Raw genomic sequence first — 18,436 nt, forward strand, 5'->3', positions numbered from 1 at the left:
TTTACGTTACATTTGACGTCCATAATTACTAGAAGGTTATCTGTTTTTAAACAGTTTCTATGCATATGATTATATATATATGAATATCATTAAAAAGAAAACTTGGTGACTAAAACTGAACATGACCTGTTAAAGAACGGTAGAGTTAAGAAAAGGGGGGAACAGTGTAAACGCTAAAACGTTACATTGCCCCCTTCTCTAAAAAAACAGGGAATGATCGAACATGATAAACATTTTAAACACAATAAAAACATGATATAAGTACATATGTCAAATATAAAATACAACTAACAATAATAATTTTCAAATGTCCATTCTATAATCTGAAATCCTGAATGTCTCTACTTCATCTCTGGTTAAAATCCACCCCCAACCCCCAATGTCTATCTTCCGATTAAACTAACTCAAACATAATCTTCATCTCCCCACTCTGTGTCGACATGTCCTTCGTTGTAGTTTCTGTTTGCGTCTCTTTCTCTGATGTTTCGGGAACCTGGATGACATCTTCTTCAGTTGTTTCCTCTTCTGTGTCGCTTCCCTCTATCACTACCACTGTTGTCTCCGTATACTCTCCCGACTCTGTCACATCTTTTACCGGCTCTGCCACATATATTGGCAATGGTTTTTCTTCAATAGGTGGAGAAGGCGGCCTAAAGCTTTTTGAACAAGCAGGATCGGGCATCCAATAGGCACTCAGTTCATATACTGTTCCATCAGGCAGAATTGCCTTTTCTACTTTCTTCACACCCCCTATGCCATCAGGGATGACGGATCCTGAATACATTTGGCTGCTTCTTTTTGCCTTCTCGCGAATACATAAAACCCTGGCAGCATCCTCAGAGGTTTGGTATAAAGAGGGTGGTGCCATAAATCTGGTCTTTTCATCCTTCAAGTCATCTTTTTTTGGTAGGACAAGATGTCTATTTCTTTCTTCCAACTTTTCTTCTTCTTTCTTGCTTTTGGCATTTTCAGTAGATTTAGGTGTTTCTGTCTTTTTTTTCTTGGGAGTAGTTGGTAAAGGGGAAATTGGTCTGACCGGCGATTCAAAAAGTGCCATCAAATTCTCTGGTAGCTGTGGTAAGTTTTCATCGTCATAACCCAATGTGATAGGGACGGGGGACTTTATTGGAGAAAAGTTCATCCTACTAGTACATTTCTCTGGGGACTTCTCAAATTTCTGGATCAATGGCGCCCTCTTCATTGGTGATACCGGGATGACAAATGTTGGATTGGACCTCGGTTTTTCATTGTTGTATTTTGTTTTCTTTTCTGCTGCTTTTACTTGCTCTGCATGTTTTGACTTCTCATGTTCCTTCATTCTGAAGGCCAGGCTGCTAGAAACCTTATAGGAGCAGTATTTACATTCGACAATGGTTTTGGAATGCTTATTCCTAACATGCCTCATCATCTTCTCCCGAGACAAATATTCAGCACCACAGTGCCTGCACGTAAACATCATCTAAATAAAGAACATTTTATCTTTAGAAATGGAAATGAAAATACAATGTAAAACCTTTGACCAGGAGGATCCCATCTTGCTTGCTTGTGTTTTTAATTATTTAAGTTGAATTTTATTTTATCTTTGTTTCAGGTACATCTGGGTTAGTTTATGAAATATCCAACGGTATGCAGTAATCATCCGACCTGTTGTATATTAAGACACATAGGGCATTTATTACTCATCTCCCTGTGCACTCCAGCGAGGCAAAACTAGGACACAGACGCAACTCATTGCCTCTAGAGCTTTTCTATACCATTTAATGATTACTTCATAAGTTATCTTCATATTGTCAAATAAATAGCTTCTGGGTACAAAGTAAATGCTGCAGTTCACATCTAAGTACCAGTTTTCCTTATACCAAGTGTGTTATGTACACTAATATTGTTATACTCTATAAATATCAATATAATATGATATTATGAACATTTTTGTTTAAAATAGAACTAAAAAGGGCATTATTAGTTGTTATTGGGTAAATAATATGAAATTAGTTTGAGCTTTTCATGTCTTCCAGGCAGCAGTATGCTCAGTGCTTGGATTATTTATATTTTTATCTTTGTTTTGTTTTAAATAACCCAGTTATTTACTTCTCCGTGATATGGCTTTAAACGGTCGTGATGAACAACCTGTGACCTTGAAGAGGGATTCTTCTGAATTTTGTAGGTCACATCAGACAGAACAGTTACTATAAAGTATGGGCCATCCCATTTTCTTTGAAGTTTAGGACTAATGTTTTTGACCCGAGTAGGGGTATACAACCACACTACATTCCCTTTCTTGTATGAATGTTGATAGCTCTTAATATCATATTGTTTTTTCTGATTTTCACTGGCATTCACCATATTTCGTCTTGCTTTCTCATGTACTTTCCACATGTTTTGCGTTATTTGAATCATATGTTCATTTACGACTTGGGTTTCATCGATAAATTCTTCGTGTTGGGGATGGGGGCCATAAATTAAGTCGATGGGGAGTTCAATCTCTCGACCAAGCATCATTTTACAGGGTGAAAATTTTGTTGACTCGTGTACTGATGACCGGTAGGCCATGAAAGCCCACGGTAACTGTTCGTCCCAGTCCTTTTGATTGGAACTGACATATTTACTTAGTATTTCTTCCAAACTGCGATTGAGTCGCTCCACAAGCCCGTCACTTTGAGGGCGGTAAGGAGTGGTTCTAGTTTTATCAATACAGAGTCGGGTACATAATTCCTTAAATAATGCCGACTCAAATTGTCGTCCCTGGTCTGTGTGGATTTGTCTGGGAACACCAAATCTACACACAAAGTTATTTACAAAGTTATCTATAATAGTTTTGGTCTCCATATCAGGCATGCGATACCCTTCAGCCCATCTGGTGAAGTAGTCTGATACTATCAAGGCATATTTATTGCCCTTCTTCGATAATGGAAATGGCCCTATTATATCTAGAGCCACGCGTTCCATTGGTGCCCCAACCTGATATTGCTTCATTTTACTCTTGGCCCTTCTCGGAGGCTGTTTTCTAGAAGTGCACATGGGACATTGCTGTATCCACTTTAAAATGTCTGTTTTGAAATCCACCCAATAAAATCTTCTCCGGACACGAGCAACCGTTTTATGTATGCCTAAATGTCCTGACGTTGGATTATCGTGTAATAATTGTAAGATATCTTTTGTCCAACAACTGGGAACCAGTAACTGGTTTACTGTCACATTAGTAATTGTGTCAAGCCATTGCCTGTTTAAAACACCATTCTCAAAAACAATACGGTCCCATTGAGACCAGTACCGTTTGATTATTGGGTTTTGTATTGCTATGTCCCCCCATTTTGGTTTATCTTTCGACTCGGTTTTCATCTGATATAATTTACCCAGGATTTCGTCAGATTTTTGTGCCTGTATTATTTCATCAGTTGTCTTTTGTTGAATCCATAGCGTCTCATCTTCAGTATTTTGGTCCTCTATATCGTCATTTGTCTTTGCCATTCTAATGCACCCTTCCAATTCAGTATTAGTAAATTCTTTTTGGTCTTGTTTATTGCAGTGGCTACATGGGTAGCACGGTCTGCGTGATAGCCCATCAGCATTCCCATGAAGTCGCCCAGGTCTATGTTGAACCTCAAAGTTATACGTATTTAGAACTTCTAACCATCGGGCCATTTGACCTTCTGGATTTTTGAACCTTAATAACCAATTTAAAGCACCATGGTCTGTGCGAACTAAAAATGGACTGCCATATAAATAATGGTGAAAATTTCTTATCGCAGAAACAATTGCAAGGAGTTCTCTCCTTGTCACACAGTATTGTCTCTCAGGCTTACTCAGCGATCGACTATAATAAGCTATGACACTTTCTTTTCCATTAACTGTTTGGGACAATACAGCACCAAGACCATACCCACTAGCGTCCGTGTCTAAAATGAAAGGTTTTTTCATGTCGGGATAACCCAGAAGTGGTGAAGTTGTAAGAGCGTTTTTTAGTTCCTGAAAAGCATTTTCACAAGTTTCAGTCCAATCATACTGAACGTTTTTCTCTGTCAGTTTGTGCAATGGCTTTGCTATAGTGGCGAAGTCTTTAATGAACCGTCTGTAATAGGAACATGTTCCCAAGAAACTTCTTACTTCTTTAATGTTTTTGGGAGATGGCCAAGATTTAACTGTTTCGTTCTTTTCAGTGTCTGTTGAAATGCCTTCTTCCGAAACTATATGACCCAGAAAAGAAACCCTTTTTTGAAATAAGTGGCATTTTTTGGGAGCCACTTTTAAACCATTAGTGGCTATTCTACCTAAAACTTCATCAAGTCTCTTTAAATGCGATTCGAAGGAATCAGCAAATATAATTATGTCATCTATGTAAATCAAACAAGTCTCCCAGTTTAACCCTGCTAGTACGTACTCCATTAGTCTCTGGAATGTGGCTACCCCATTACATAGACCCATGGCCATGACATTGAAATGGAAAAGACCTTTAGAAGTTGAGAAAGCAGTTTTCTCTTTGTCCTGGGGGTCCATTTCGACTTGGAAATATCCACTCGATAAGTCTAGCACAGAAAACCATTTAGAGCCCCTCAATGCATCTAGGGAATCGTCTATTCTTGGAAGTGTGTATGAATCCTTGATTGTCTTAGAATTTAAGATTCTGAAATCTGTGCATATTCTCGTAGAAGAGTCTTTCTTTTTCACAAGAACGAGACTTGTCGACCAAGGACTTTTAGATGGTTCTATTATGCCACAATCAAGGAGTCGTTGTACCTCCTTGTCGGCTTCCTCTCTTTTATGAAAAGGTAATCTTCGGGGTTGTAATTTAACTGGAGTAGCCGTTCCTGTGTTTATCTTATGTCTAATGGCTGTGGCTCTACCCAAGTCATCTTTTGTTTTTGAAAATGTACCTTTATGCCGTACAAGTACTTGTTTCAACTCATCAACCTGAGACTCTGAAAGATTGGAACTACTTCTCTCAAACATATCTTGTAAATACAAAGGAATATCTTCTGAGTTTTCTTTAGTTATCATCTGTGATACTTTACAAGTATCTTCATATCTTTGAGTCATGTCAACTGACTCACAAACAGCCGTACAAGTTGACTTAAATACCGTTTGTACTTCATCTGTCAAGTTTGCTATCCTCAAAGGGACATGACCTTGACTTGGGTCAACTAAAGCCTTAGCAATCAGGAGATTACTAGTATGATTTGACATTACTGGTTCGACAATTGCGTCCATGATGTGTGATGAGTCACCTTGAATAGTTGCATTGACAATCATTTCAGTATGGGCAGGAATGGTCATTTTTTCATTTATGGAAACCTTAAAAACTGAAGGCATTTGACTCAACTTCATGCAATTTATTTTGATTCCATTTATGGTTAATATTCCAAAGCCTAAATCAAGGTTACATTTATTTTTATGTAAAAAGTCATACCCCAGTACAGCTGGTGCATCAATTTCTGCTACAGTAAATTTTTGTGTTATTGAACTTCCCCCAATCTTCACAGGTAAGTCAATTGTTCCTAATGTTGGGATACTGTCACCATTTGCCATGCAAAGTTTTCTTTTGTTTATCTTTAACAATGATTTTACTTCAGGAGGAAAAGCATAAAATTTTCTAGGATGTATAATACAGAGTGTTGCTCCTGTATCAACCAAACAGTTTATGTTAATATTTGAAATAAAACATTTTATAAAAAGACTGTCTTGTTTATTTTCATTAAATTGGTAAATATTAGACCTAACATCCAAATGTAATGCTGGTGACTGGTCCGCTTCACCAGCATTTTCTAGTTTCCCTGTCTATCAGTCTGGGTACCCTGTGTATATTGTGAACCATAATTAAACCTTTGCTGTGTGTTGGGTGATGAGCGATACTGTACAGTATTATTTTGTCTATCATTTTGGTATTTACGACAAGTTTTTTTCATATGACCTTTAATGCCACAATAGAAGCAGGTAACACCAGAGTAGTCATTAGACTTTTGAAATTTAGCCATGGCATCTAATTGGTGACTCATTTTTGCGATCTGTCCTAAAATGTTATCTTCGTCGTCTATTTGTTCAAATGGGGTATCATGTTGCATTCGAATTGCTGGTTTTGTGTTAGTAAGTCTTTTTTGATCAACAACAAATGCTTCGTACTCTACACCAACCCTTACACAATCGCCAATTGTTTTAGGTTCCCTATTAAAAAGTGTAAGTTGAATTTTAGTGTCATTTACTGCTCGTATGAAACAGTCTTTAGCTAACTGGTCCCTTATGTCAATAGGAGCTGTTGGGTATGCTAAGCGTGTAATACGTTTTATTTCTTGGGCTAGTTCCGGAAGTGTTTGTCCTTGTTTCCTAAACAAGGAATTCATTTGGGCTTTATACATGTTAGCTTGATTGGCTGGCTCAAATCTTGACGTAAGCTCTGCCACTAGATATTTGTAATCGAGTCTCATTTCTGGCTCTAAGTCAGTTACTATTCCCCGAGCGTCACCTTTTAAACTTGTTGCAAGCTCATAAGCTTTAGTTGATTCAGACCAATTGTTTTTTAAAGCTATCATCTCAAACTGGACAAGATGGTCTTGCCAACTTGATATCCCATCGTACAAAGGGGGTCTCTTAGCTTTAACATTGTCTTGGTCATTTACTTGCGACTTTGTTACTGGGTTTATTGTGTTTAACCTAACGTCAAAATTGTTTCTATTTAAGTTTCTACTTGAGTCATATCCTTGGTCAGCTGAGTCAACGACCCTATTCATATACGTATTTGCTATAGGAGTATTGGTGTCTACACACCTGTTTCTGTTATCAACAGATATCCTGCAATCCTCCCCTGGCCTGAAGGGAGCTACATTTGCCTCTCGTGTAGTCTCGTCTCCAGTACAATCATTACCAGGAAAGGATGCCTTCCATGGAAAGTTATCAATGCACGGCCGTTGCACGGGTCTCTCAGACCTCCGGGGATCATCCTGCTGCAACCTCCCCCTTTCAGTGTTAGGTAATCGCAGCCCAGGGTATTCCTCATTTGAGCTATCCCCCCTTCCATGGGAAAACCTTTTTTCGTCTTTAGTTTTAAAACCCCTTAGCTTTTCCAAAATGTCTCGCTCAGCTTCCTTGTGTTTTTCTAAGTCTTGTAATAGTTGTTCCTCGTCAGTTATTTTTGCGTCATTTGAGTCTTTTTCTTTCTGAGTTCTACATCTCGCCATTTCTATGGGTTGGTCTCCATTTAGTGACTCGTCTTGTCTGTAAACTCCTTTTGTCACCCGCATCTGGACTTCTCCTGAAGGTGTTACGTCTACCATATTATCCATGGTCAGGTCCATTGTTGATGCGGGGAGCTGTGGTCCCTGGGCATCTGGTGTTATTCTACTGCTTGGTTCCTCCTTTTCCATAAAATTGAGTCGTCTTGGTAATCCTCCAGTTGCCATTTCACAGTTCTGGACTTGTTTTTCTCCACCAATTAAAAGTGGAATATCCCACCGCTGCCACCAATTTGTAACGTGTCCGCCTCGTGTGAAATCTGCAACTTTCGAAATGTAATAGACTCGGAAGAAGAACCTCTTGTGTATATGCTACTCTTTTGTAATAGCGGGGAGGAGTGTAACTGAGTTACAGGACTGGATCCCTGAACACTGTTTTTACATTCGGGCAGTGCTCAACGGACTCAGTTCCGATGTTGACATATTTTGGCTAAAATTAGTAATACCAATTGAAGTTAATTATTTAATTTATGAGACAAATATTTTATGATGTTATAAGATATTATGTTATTAACTTCAACAAATGTAACTGATTACTTAATATTTTAATAGTCACCAAGATTAAGCAAGCAAATCGTAGGGATGTTCCTGGTCAAACAATACAAATAAAATCAATACTTAACAATATAATAAAAAATGACTAGCTTTGAACTATTATATCCTAACTTAGAAAATCGGCGGAATTACAATTAAGTATGATGTGTTCCTAAACTATGTAATAATCGAACGCGTATAGAAAAACAATAGAGACCTTTTCAATAGATCTGTATAGCTATTTGCTATTGGATACCTAAATTACACGTTTCTCTGAATACCTTTTCGTATAGAAATCGGATTAGAAAGCATAAACTTTTATACCAAAAATATGTATGGAAGTATTGTGTGAATATGCCGGAAGGTCACGTAGACCGTTAATAGTTCTTTAAAACTGAATAGTGTCTTTTATTTTATAATTAAATTAAAGACTCTGGTAACGAGTCGTTAAGTATATTACGTCAACAGAAATTGAGTCAGAATATTGACTTTAATGACTCGAAAAAAGCCTTTTAAATAAGCTAACCTTGAAATTTATCACGTTGTTTTTATAATGGAAAAGGTCAGAAAGACTCCTAAAGTTGCTTTATTATAGCAGTTAGAAGTAGGCTTTTGGCTAGCTGTTGCCTTATGCCCAGTTGAACCACAACTGAAACAATGCAAAACGCACGCTCTTTTATACCTAAATTTCGACTAGAAAATGACGTTTCGACTCTAAAAGACTCGAAACGTTACGTCTTTGACACGTTTAACGACAATCGATACTTGATTTACGGCAATTGTACTGGAATGACAAAGTTGACCTTTCAATGTAAACAATCGTACAAAATTGATTGACCAGGTATCCCTACGAAGTAATGATAAATGTGCATGATATAGAGATAATGTTACATGTAAAATCATCTTAACAATGACGTTTCAAATCACGGAAATAATCAGAAAGATACAAAACAGGTAAAAGCATGCTTTGACTTTTACGTTACATTTGACGTCCATAATTACTAGAAGGTTATCTGTTTTTAAACAGTTTCTATGCATATGATTATATATATATGAATATCATTAAAAAGAAAACTTGGTGACTAAAACTGAACATGACCTGTTAAAGAACGGTAGAGTTAAGAAAAGGGGGGAACAGTGTAAACGTTAAAACGTTACATTATGTATTAAAAATATGACAATTAACGGTACACTGTTCTTGTTACTTGACAAAAATGCAAACTCTAAGACATAATTATATGTAAATGAACTTTAAATTTATTTAACTCTATGTAACCTGTATCTATGAATATGACTTAATAAACAGTAAATTGTAAATTGTACGGTTTTAGTTACTGTGACCCTTCGATGAACTGACAGCTCACACTTGCATGATATAACATAACAATATAACGATAACCGAACATTGAAACCGCCATAGGTTTACATAAAAATTCGAATTTAAACTCTGTATGTCCTAATCACAGGGCTATTTCATGCATTGCCAAATTTAAGACGATCATTCACACTTTCATACCGATCTTTCTCTCTCTCTCCGCTCGCTCTGATTATGTTAATTATATACAGTAAATTATAACATACATAAATGTCATCATATAAGTATTAATCATACAAGTCCAATTAGTGAATAAAGAAAGATAACGCTGATTGTTGAAATAAACATTTTGTTTTGCCAGGAAGATGACTATAATAATTTTTTTTTGATTGAGCACAATTAAGCTGTTTTCATTCTGCAAAGTTAAGCTTTTAAAATTCACACAATAATGATAAAACTGCATAAGCATACCCATATTAATTGCACCACGGAGGAGTGAAACAACCGAGTTTGTTCGACAGCTCCTTATACAGCCCGTAACAGAGAAGTAATCGAATTGATGTTTCTTTACCGTCAAAATTAGCTACGTTATCGACAAACTAAATTGAGTAGTGACAGAACTATTGGTACAGCCCGTAACAGAGTAGTGATCGAATTCGCGTTTCTTTACCGTCAGAATAAGTTACGTTCTCGACAAACTTATTTCAGAAGTGACATAATTTAATTTTCTTCATCGACAAAATATTTCATGTCCAACGTGTAAGTTTTCATTGTTTAAGTCGAAGTTTTTTTAAAACATTTTGTATAAGGCAGCAACCATTTTATTTTCTGGGGGAGGGGGGGGGGGGGCTATGGTTTTTTATGGAAAAAAAAGTTTGTTTCCATTTTTTTAAGAAAAAAATAATTTGTTTTTAATTCTGAGAAAAAAAAATTGTTTGTTTCACCCTCAGCTGCCACCATATGTTATGCTAAAATTGAAAGAAAAAAATTGTTTGTGACTTGTGGCGAAAAAAATAGATTGTTTTTCGCCGCAGGCAAAAAAAATAATTTGTCCAGAAAAAAAAAACCCATAGCCCCCCCCAGAAAATCAAATGGTTGCTGCCTAATCAACCTCTGTCATTGGCATTTTCATTTCAACGGTAAAGGAACAAATACGAGATCTCCGTAATTTCTATCATTTGTTACGAGGAAATCATTATTCAATCGAACATATGTCTTTGTTCATGACACATATTATGAAATACAAAGGAGTTGAATTGATCAAATACTTTGGAACTGACGGAAACAAAAATACATAATCTAGAATGTGTTTTCTGTCATAAACAATGGCTTCGTCGTGCGAATCGACGAGATCATGTTACATGTAACCGATCTTAGCTGTAGAAACAGTTGGTGCGACCTCGATAAAATCTTTATCAATTTAATATAAGCGATAAATATTCATGACTACAATGATAATGAATTTATTGGAGTCACATCCACTGTTTCTACTGTAAACATGAACTCGTCGGTTAGTGCAATGAAGACACTTTTAAAGATTGAGATTGTTGGTTTATTCTTTACACCTTCAAAAGAATAATATTTTAGGTTATCTCCCCTGAAAACTTATCAATAGCATATTGTTATTTCACACATATTTTACTGAATATATGATGTTTTATTTAAAATGATATCTGATTCCTATAAATATAGAATACTATTAGAAAGAAAAACTATATGAAAGCTTAGTTTGGACAATTTTATAGCAATTCAAAATAAACAGTTCCTCTTCAGCATGGAAATGACTCAGGCCGTAACTACATTGAGGCAAATGAGGCAAATGCCTCATGCTGAAAATTAAAAAAAAAAAAAAAAAAAAAAGAATGAAAAAAAAAGATTGTCTTCATATCAAATTGTTTTCACGGAAAGTGTCGTGCAAGAAGCAAGTTCTCTTCACTCCCTGATGTCGCCCCTGCATTTTTTTCGTGATCCATGTTTCTATTTAACTTTTGGTTTTCGGAGTTGATGGTCTATTGTTTGTACTTCTGTGTCTCGGGTTTCACGGTCTTTTGTTCTTTTATTTTTATTCCTACTTATTCCTATTATTCCTACTTTATGACTATAGTCTGAGTGTTGATTTTCATTTCTAAACGTGCGCAATGTTGCATGTCCACCAATATCCAGATATTGTGCGGGAAAATACTTTAAGAATATACTCTACGATGCTACTGGACACAGAAAAAAAATTGTCTTTTCTGCATCGATAATTGAACTTGATATCAAAGAATTCAAAACTGCCTTTTTTGTATATTAAACCACAGGCCTTGGGCATATGATACAGATATATTTTTTTTCTCGTTGATTAAGATATTCAATTTTCTATATTAATAATGCATATATATCACTTTTGTACATGTCTCACCTAGTTTCGAGTGATCTAAACGACTCAGAGAAAATACCCAATTTTTCTTGGTATGGATTGTAAAATTGGGTGTTTTTTCTGAGACATGCACAAAAGTGATACATAAGTATTATAAATATAGAAAATTGACTATTTTGATCAACAACAATAAAAAATAAAAATATATATGTATCATATACCCAAGCGCCTGTGGACAAAACTACATATTAACTGACATGGTTTAAATTAAGTAAGACCACCGATTTCCCGGTAACAAATCATTTCAAAAAAACAACAACAATGTATTGCCATATGACCTTTTACATTGAAGGGTTAAACTTGTATTAAGTCGTGTTCAGACAGAAAATAAAGGAATATGGGGTAAACATACACGGGAACTTATAGCACACAAAGTCCATGCATAGAAAAAATACAAATGATCAATGGTCAAAATTTTTATTCCTGTTCTTCATCTTGATAGTTGCTGGAGGGTACTCAATAATAAAAGAATCCTGAATACTGTAAAAGAAGGTCAACATGGTCCCTAGTGTCGAATTAAGCAGTACTAGTACTTTTAAAGTATAATACTGCACTGTCACTGTATTTAAATCTAGTCATAAAATAATCATCAAAGTCAGCACAATACAAGACAAGAGCAGACAGACAAACCCGGGATTATGAGAAATACGAATTTTACTTTATCCTACATATCGGTCTTTTAATATTTAATATTGACCCTAAAACCTAAAAGTCTTAAATTATAATGAATCAATGTTTTTGCATTGCGACCAGATATTGCCGAAAAAATAGCTAAAGATTATTTGCGTTTCAATGTAAGAACGAGTCCGTGGAACGCTCAGAATGCACGATTTTGCGTTATTTTACTCAAAGCTTCTGGGGGCCTTAAGCGGCCCCCAGACACTTCGCCAAAATTTTTTCGCCTCGCTGCGCTCGGCGAATATATTTTGCCTCATTATTAAAAGAGGCTAGTTACGGCCCTGCAGTATACAAACTGATAAACTCATTTTGTCACAACATCATTAAAGTGGAGTTAAAGTCTTATAGGATTGTAAGTATATTTTATTTTATCACCTTGCACTTTCACATTTTGACTTAACAATTTGTTCAATGTTCTGACCAGTTGAACAATTTGGTTTCATAAAACAAATTGCAATTTGGTCAAAATTTTGAATGAATTGCAATTGGTGGAGAGCAACACTAACAGTCAAGTCACTGTAAAAAAAAAATTCTCAAAAAACTTTTCCCGTTTAAACTGCACTAGAAAAAAGTTTGGCATGTGAAACGGACGAAGACATATTCTAACAGAAGTACAAATACCAGTACTCCCTTTTGTGTATACATATGAGAAAACATTTCAAAGTTATTGATTGAATTCAAATCCATCACACATACGGTACACATTGTAGTCCGAAAAAATAAAGGACTTCATTCCTATCAAACACCTTTTTAACTGTTTACCAAGTTTTTCTAGTACAGTTTAAACGGGAAAATTTTGTTGAGAATTTTTTTTAATATGACAAAATAACGAGCAAAACTATCTCTTGCAATGGCACACACAGAGAATATTTTTTTTAGTAAAAATCAGTAAAAAAAAAATCTTTTTGAGGGATCATGCAACATTTCACCTATTACCCATAAACAACATAGGTTCTCAATTACTAAAAAAATTTCTAAAAGATAATTTCAAATCTGAGTAAACATAATAACTTCCTTATATCCAGTCGAACTCGTAGTGAACGCACCCGACTACGCGTGCAGTAAAAAGTGTACTCTTACGTCGGATACCTGGCAGCTTCTTTGTTATATCTGTACTTTATCAAATACATGAACATGTTAATATTTACTTAATATTAAATAGATACAAATTATTGCTGAAAGCCTGTTCAGGGTTTCTTTCTTGTGTATGATTATATAATTTTTCACATGCCTGAACTCATTGACGATAGTGTAAGGTGCTCTATTAGAAAAAAAATGGATTTCTGGTTCGGGTTTGAAAAAGAAATTTCGCCTGTTCTTGAGCCTGTTTTGTACATTTAGTTTAACAGATATGATCTAATGGAAATTTTCACATGAAAACATAGGAAAATGCAAAAGATATGGGGTAATTTATAGAGAGACCACACTCCATCCATGAGAAAAACGGAGGGAATTTAAAAATCTAGAGGTCTCCACAAGGCTTTCAACAAGGGTGGAATCTCACTCCTTCTGAAAAGCTCTAAATCGCCCCAACGTGTACATACGTTGGGTCATCAAGAGATTCTGGTTTCTCTTTTTGTGTGTCATAAACATTCAATTCGGATTTCCGTACATTAAATCTTAGGACGGTCAGAACATTTTAAGGACGCAACAGATCGAAGTACAATTTTAAGTAATACATAGATGTGCAATAATTCAGCTTCCTATACATGTTCATGAAGTTCTAAATTTTGAATGTTGATTTCTTTAAAAAAAAACACCATTTGTTTACAATAAAAAATCTCAAAATGTCCGTTGACGCCAAGCTTAGTAACTTACAGTAAACAGACTACTGTAACATTGACGCACTTGTCGAACTGTTTAAAAGATTTGTGTTTATGACCAAAAATTTATATACAACTTCATTTATAAATTAATCTGAATTTCATAGCGCGTCGTCACAATAATGAAAGTTATAAAAAAAATCTATAACCAGCAGATCTATACTTTTTTAAAGAAAGTATTCTTGTACAAAAGGGTATTTATTATAAAATGGTCCTAGCTATAGAATAGATAGTTTACCACAGTAATCTTAAACAGAGGTTTCGACAATTTTAAACAGAAGAGATTTGAAAATAAATTTTACTTTAAATAAACACTGAAATAATTTTAATACCTCGAAGGTGTAAAGAATAAACCAACAATCTCAATCTTTAAAAGTGTCTTCATTGCGCTAACCGACGAGTTCATGTTTACAGTAGAAACAGTGGATGTGACTCCAATAAATTCATTATCATTGTAGTCATGAATATTTATCGCTTATATTGAATTGATAAAGATTTTATCGAGGTCGCACCAACTGTTTCTACAGCGAAGATCAGTTACATGTAACATTATCACGTCGATTCGCACGACGAAGCCATTGTTTATGACAGAACACACATTCTAGATTATGTATTTTTGAATCCGTCAATTCGAAAGTATTTGATCATCAACTCCTTTGTATTTCATAATATGTGTCATGAACAAAGACATATGTTCGATTGAATAATGATTTCCTCGTAACAAATGATAGAAATTTCGGAGATCCCGTATTTGATCCTTTACCGTTAAAATGAAAATGCCAATGACAGAGGTTGATTATAAAAATGTTTTACTGTGTTAAAAAAAACTTCGACTTAAACAATGAAAACTTACACGTTGGACATGAAATATTTTGTCGATGAAGAAAATTAAATTATGTCACTTCTGAAATAAGTTTGTCGATAAAGTAACTTAATCTGACGGTAAAGAAACGCGGCGAATTCGATCACTACTCTATTACGGGCTGTATTTCAAATGTGATGTGAAAGGAAAAGATATGGGAGGAATTGCAATCTACTAAAGAAAGAAACTCAAAATGTGTAGCTATTTCAATAACAACCGACAACGGCATAAAGTTTTCTATTGTATGTCTATTCATACCACAAGTAATACATTACCAAAGAGAAAAATATGCTACAAAAAAAGAAGATATAAGAATTAGTGTGCGTGCTATAATAGCAGAAGACCTAAATGCCAAAAGCTAAGAATTAAGAAATGTTAAATAAAACAGAGCCGGTGCCATTATAGAAAATATGTCAATAAAGCAAATATAATCTGTGCAAATGATGGTCAAACAACAAGAAGGAATTCAATCAGTTATATATCATTTACTCATGTTTCCATCAAAATTTAATAATTTGTTACACACAAACACTTGAAAACATACCAAATGACCATATACGAGTATTGGTAAAGGGAAATGTTATTGTTTGCCCAGATGGCTATTATGTAACGCCAATACGGGTATGGTAACTGAACAGAGTAGACTGTGAAGATTGAAAGCGTGCAACATAAGCCAGATTTGAAGCATGGCTGAAAAACACAACATATGACAGTCACGCAGTTGATCATATATACCAAACTTGCCAATACACAGGGATAATTGATCCCTTTTAACGAAATTTATCAAATAACCCCCCGAAGCGAAGCAAAACAGGAAAGAGATGGATTTGACAGATAATTAAACAAAGATGAAATAGAGGCTAGTATACACCGCCTTTGCACAATTACTGCATCAGGACCAGATCAACAGTGTGCTGATTGGTTTATGCACAAAAGTGAAAATAAAAGCAATATGAAAAAACTAAAGAGGTAAAATTTTAGAAAAAAAACTTTGTAAAAACTAGCTACTATTACACATATTCGTATATGCTAACCAATTAGGATGCAGTTTTAGCAAGGGTTCAGAAAAGATCTGGGAACTACAAATGCACCACTCCGACTGACCAAAACACAAGTTGGTCCCTTATAAACCATGGTTTCCGAATTGGAAGGAATCAATATTCCTTGGTTGTTCGAATAAAAGAAAGACTTTTTAATATTGCGTGAGGGGTTGGTGATGAATCTGCTTTAACTTGGTTTGAAAAGAAAAATCTTAACATGGAGCAACAGCTTCCTCATAGGCAAATGCATAATAAGGAAATATATGGAGGAACAATTTGACACAAAAATAAGTTAACAGCAAGGGTCAACTTCAGGACCAACATTAATCTATATATTCATTGGAGACAAAATGAACAACGTCACAGGTCAGACCTGCAAGTTTGCCGACGTTGTCACATTATGGGACAAGTGACAAGATATTAAGGAACTGAACAAAAAAAGAATGCAGAAGATGTAAATATAATCCTAAAATATAATCGAAAATATATATCAACATGAAATGTTTTTACAGATGACTCATGGCCGGGTAACCCAGGGCAACGTCGAGCACGATCAGTACTACACGTACAATTCAAATACAAAGTCTTTTAATGTAAGGTAGGACGCCCAATGATTTCAGCAGTACACATAAGGTAAATTACATACAAGCGATTACATTGATTTTTTTTACAATTACAATATCAATTTTCTCAGAGCATAACAATATAATCGAAAGTTGTATTATATAACATACATGTAGATGGACAAACAATCTGCCGGTATCTTTATTTTACAGAGAATAACATTTATCTCTGTATATAAAGTACACAATAATAAACTTACATTTTTTATGATAACATTATCCTCCGATGACATTAATCAATTTTGATTTATTTGGGAGGCTTTTAAAGTTCTTGTTAACTTTATTTAAGTTATTTATATAATCAGATCTTTTATTTTCTAAAACAGGACAATGAAGAAGAAAATGAATTTCATCTTCCACTTCAGTGCTGCATAATTTTCATATTATATCCTCCACAACTATGTACTGGAAACAACCAAGGAACTAGTCCCAAAATACCAGTGCCCAGGTTCCAAATTAATGTTTCAACGATGTTGGATGGCATATGCACTGTCAGCATGTCAACAGAAATAAAATGGCATGGTATATTGACAATAACTGAAACTGGTAGACAACTGTATGAAATGGTACCTACTCTCAGGATTAAGAAGATTAAGAACAGGCTATAATATGCTTAATAAGTACAGCCACCAAATCGGTCTATCCATCGAAATGGGAGACGAAAAAAATGCAGAACACTTTAAAGTAAACTGCAAAATATATCAACAAGAATGAAAGAAAATGATAAGACAGTTGGAAGCATGGACTATTCCGTCAGATTTGAAAACACTACCGGTGCCATTACCCTACGAAAGAACAGCAGATATTATAGGAAAATATTAAGAAAGTACAGAGCGATTTTTTTAGCAAGCCCTGAATCCCGAAACTTGTCCTAAAAAGGGTTTATCAAAGTATTGCGAGTTTTTACTAAGAACATTAGAGCACCAGATTAAGATGCAAAAGTCAATGATTTACCTCAGTGTCAGGACGTAACACTACCTTTACTATTAACTTATGATGGGTTATGCATGCTCTAACCGTATACCGTTATTAAAAAGAAGAGTATAAAAATAAGAGGATGTGGTATGATTGACAATGAGACAACTATCCACAAAAGTTCGAATGAGTGTCAACATTCTAAAGTAAAGCAAGGGAGCCATCATATTCTGCCAAAAACAAATCATTCATATCTATATAAAAGTAAAACGATGATCTATAGTGTTCTTTTATATGTCTTTGTAAATTACTTACCTTTACTATTTGGTTCATTTTTGGTTATATCCGTTTTACGTGGCTCGGTAATTCTAACATTGCGCCAATGCGTTGCTATAATATGGCCATTCTTGTGGATTGTCATCCATTTTTGTTTATGTGCTTTGTCCATATATATGCCATTTTGTTTTTCTTTGGTGACATATTATTTTGTTTTATAGTGATTAAGATCATAAAACAATGTTAATGCTGTGTCCTTGTTATTGACATTTTTACCTATTATGCCTGTTGGTTTTTTCATACATTGTTTTCAATATAACTGAATTGTATGCAACTGTAATACAAGCGGGAGGTTTAGATAGCTGTTAAACTAGGTTTAATCTATTTTCTACATTAGGTAATGCCTGTACCAAGTCAGGAATATGACAGTTGTTTTAAATTCGTTTGATGTGTTTGAGCATTTGATTTTACCATTTCCGATTTGAATTTTCTTTGAAGTTCGGTATTTTTGTTATTTTACATTTTATATTTTCAAACATCTATGACATGAAATCAAACAGACCTGGAAAAAATCTTCAAATGCTTCCCTATCTATTTATATTTATGCTTATATCCGTTGAATGACTACCGGTACATTTTTTTCAGGTAATCGCGATGGTTAATTAGGGATAAACCTATTATACGCACGGAATGCTGATATATTATGACAACTCCTAGCATTATTCCACGTC

The 18,436-nt window shown here is 34.9% G+C and overlaps 1 protein-coding gene across 1 annotated transcript in view; it reads right to left on the minus strand.

Moving 5' to 3' along the window:
* LOC139513391 (probable serine/threonine-protein kinase dyrk2) overlaps positions 1-17,849 on the minus strand; it is a 43,597-nt gene extending 25,748 nt beyond the window's left edge. Inside the window, exon 1 of the mRNA XM_071301814.1 lies at positions 17,745-17,849. Coding sequence (XP_071157915.1) covers positions 17,745-17,762 — 18 coding nt within the window. The 5' untranslated portion in view covers positions 17,763-17,849. The remainder of the gene's footprint in view (positions 1-17,744) is intronic.
* Between the last annotated feature and the right edge of the window lie 587 nt (positions 17,850-18,436).

This window comes from Mytilus edulis, chromosome 2 (assembly GCF_963676685.1).
Source record: "Mytilus edulis chromosome 2, xbMytEdul2.2, whole genome shotgun sequence".
Taxonomy (NCBI): domain Eukaryota; kingdom Metazoa; phylum Mollusca; class Bivalvia; order Mytilida; family Mytilidae; genus Mytilus; species Mytilus edulis.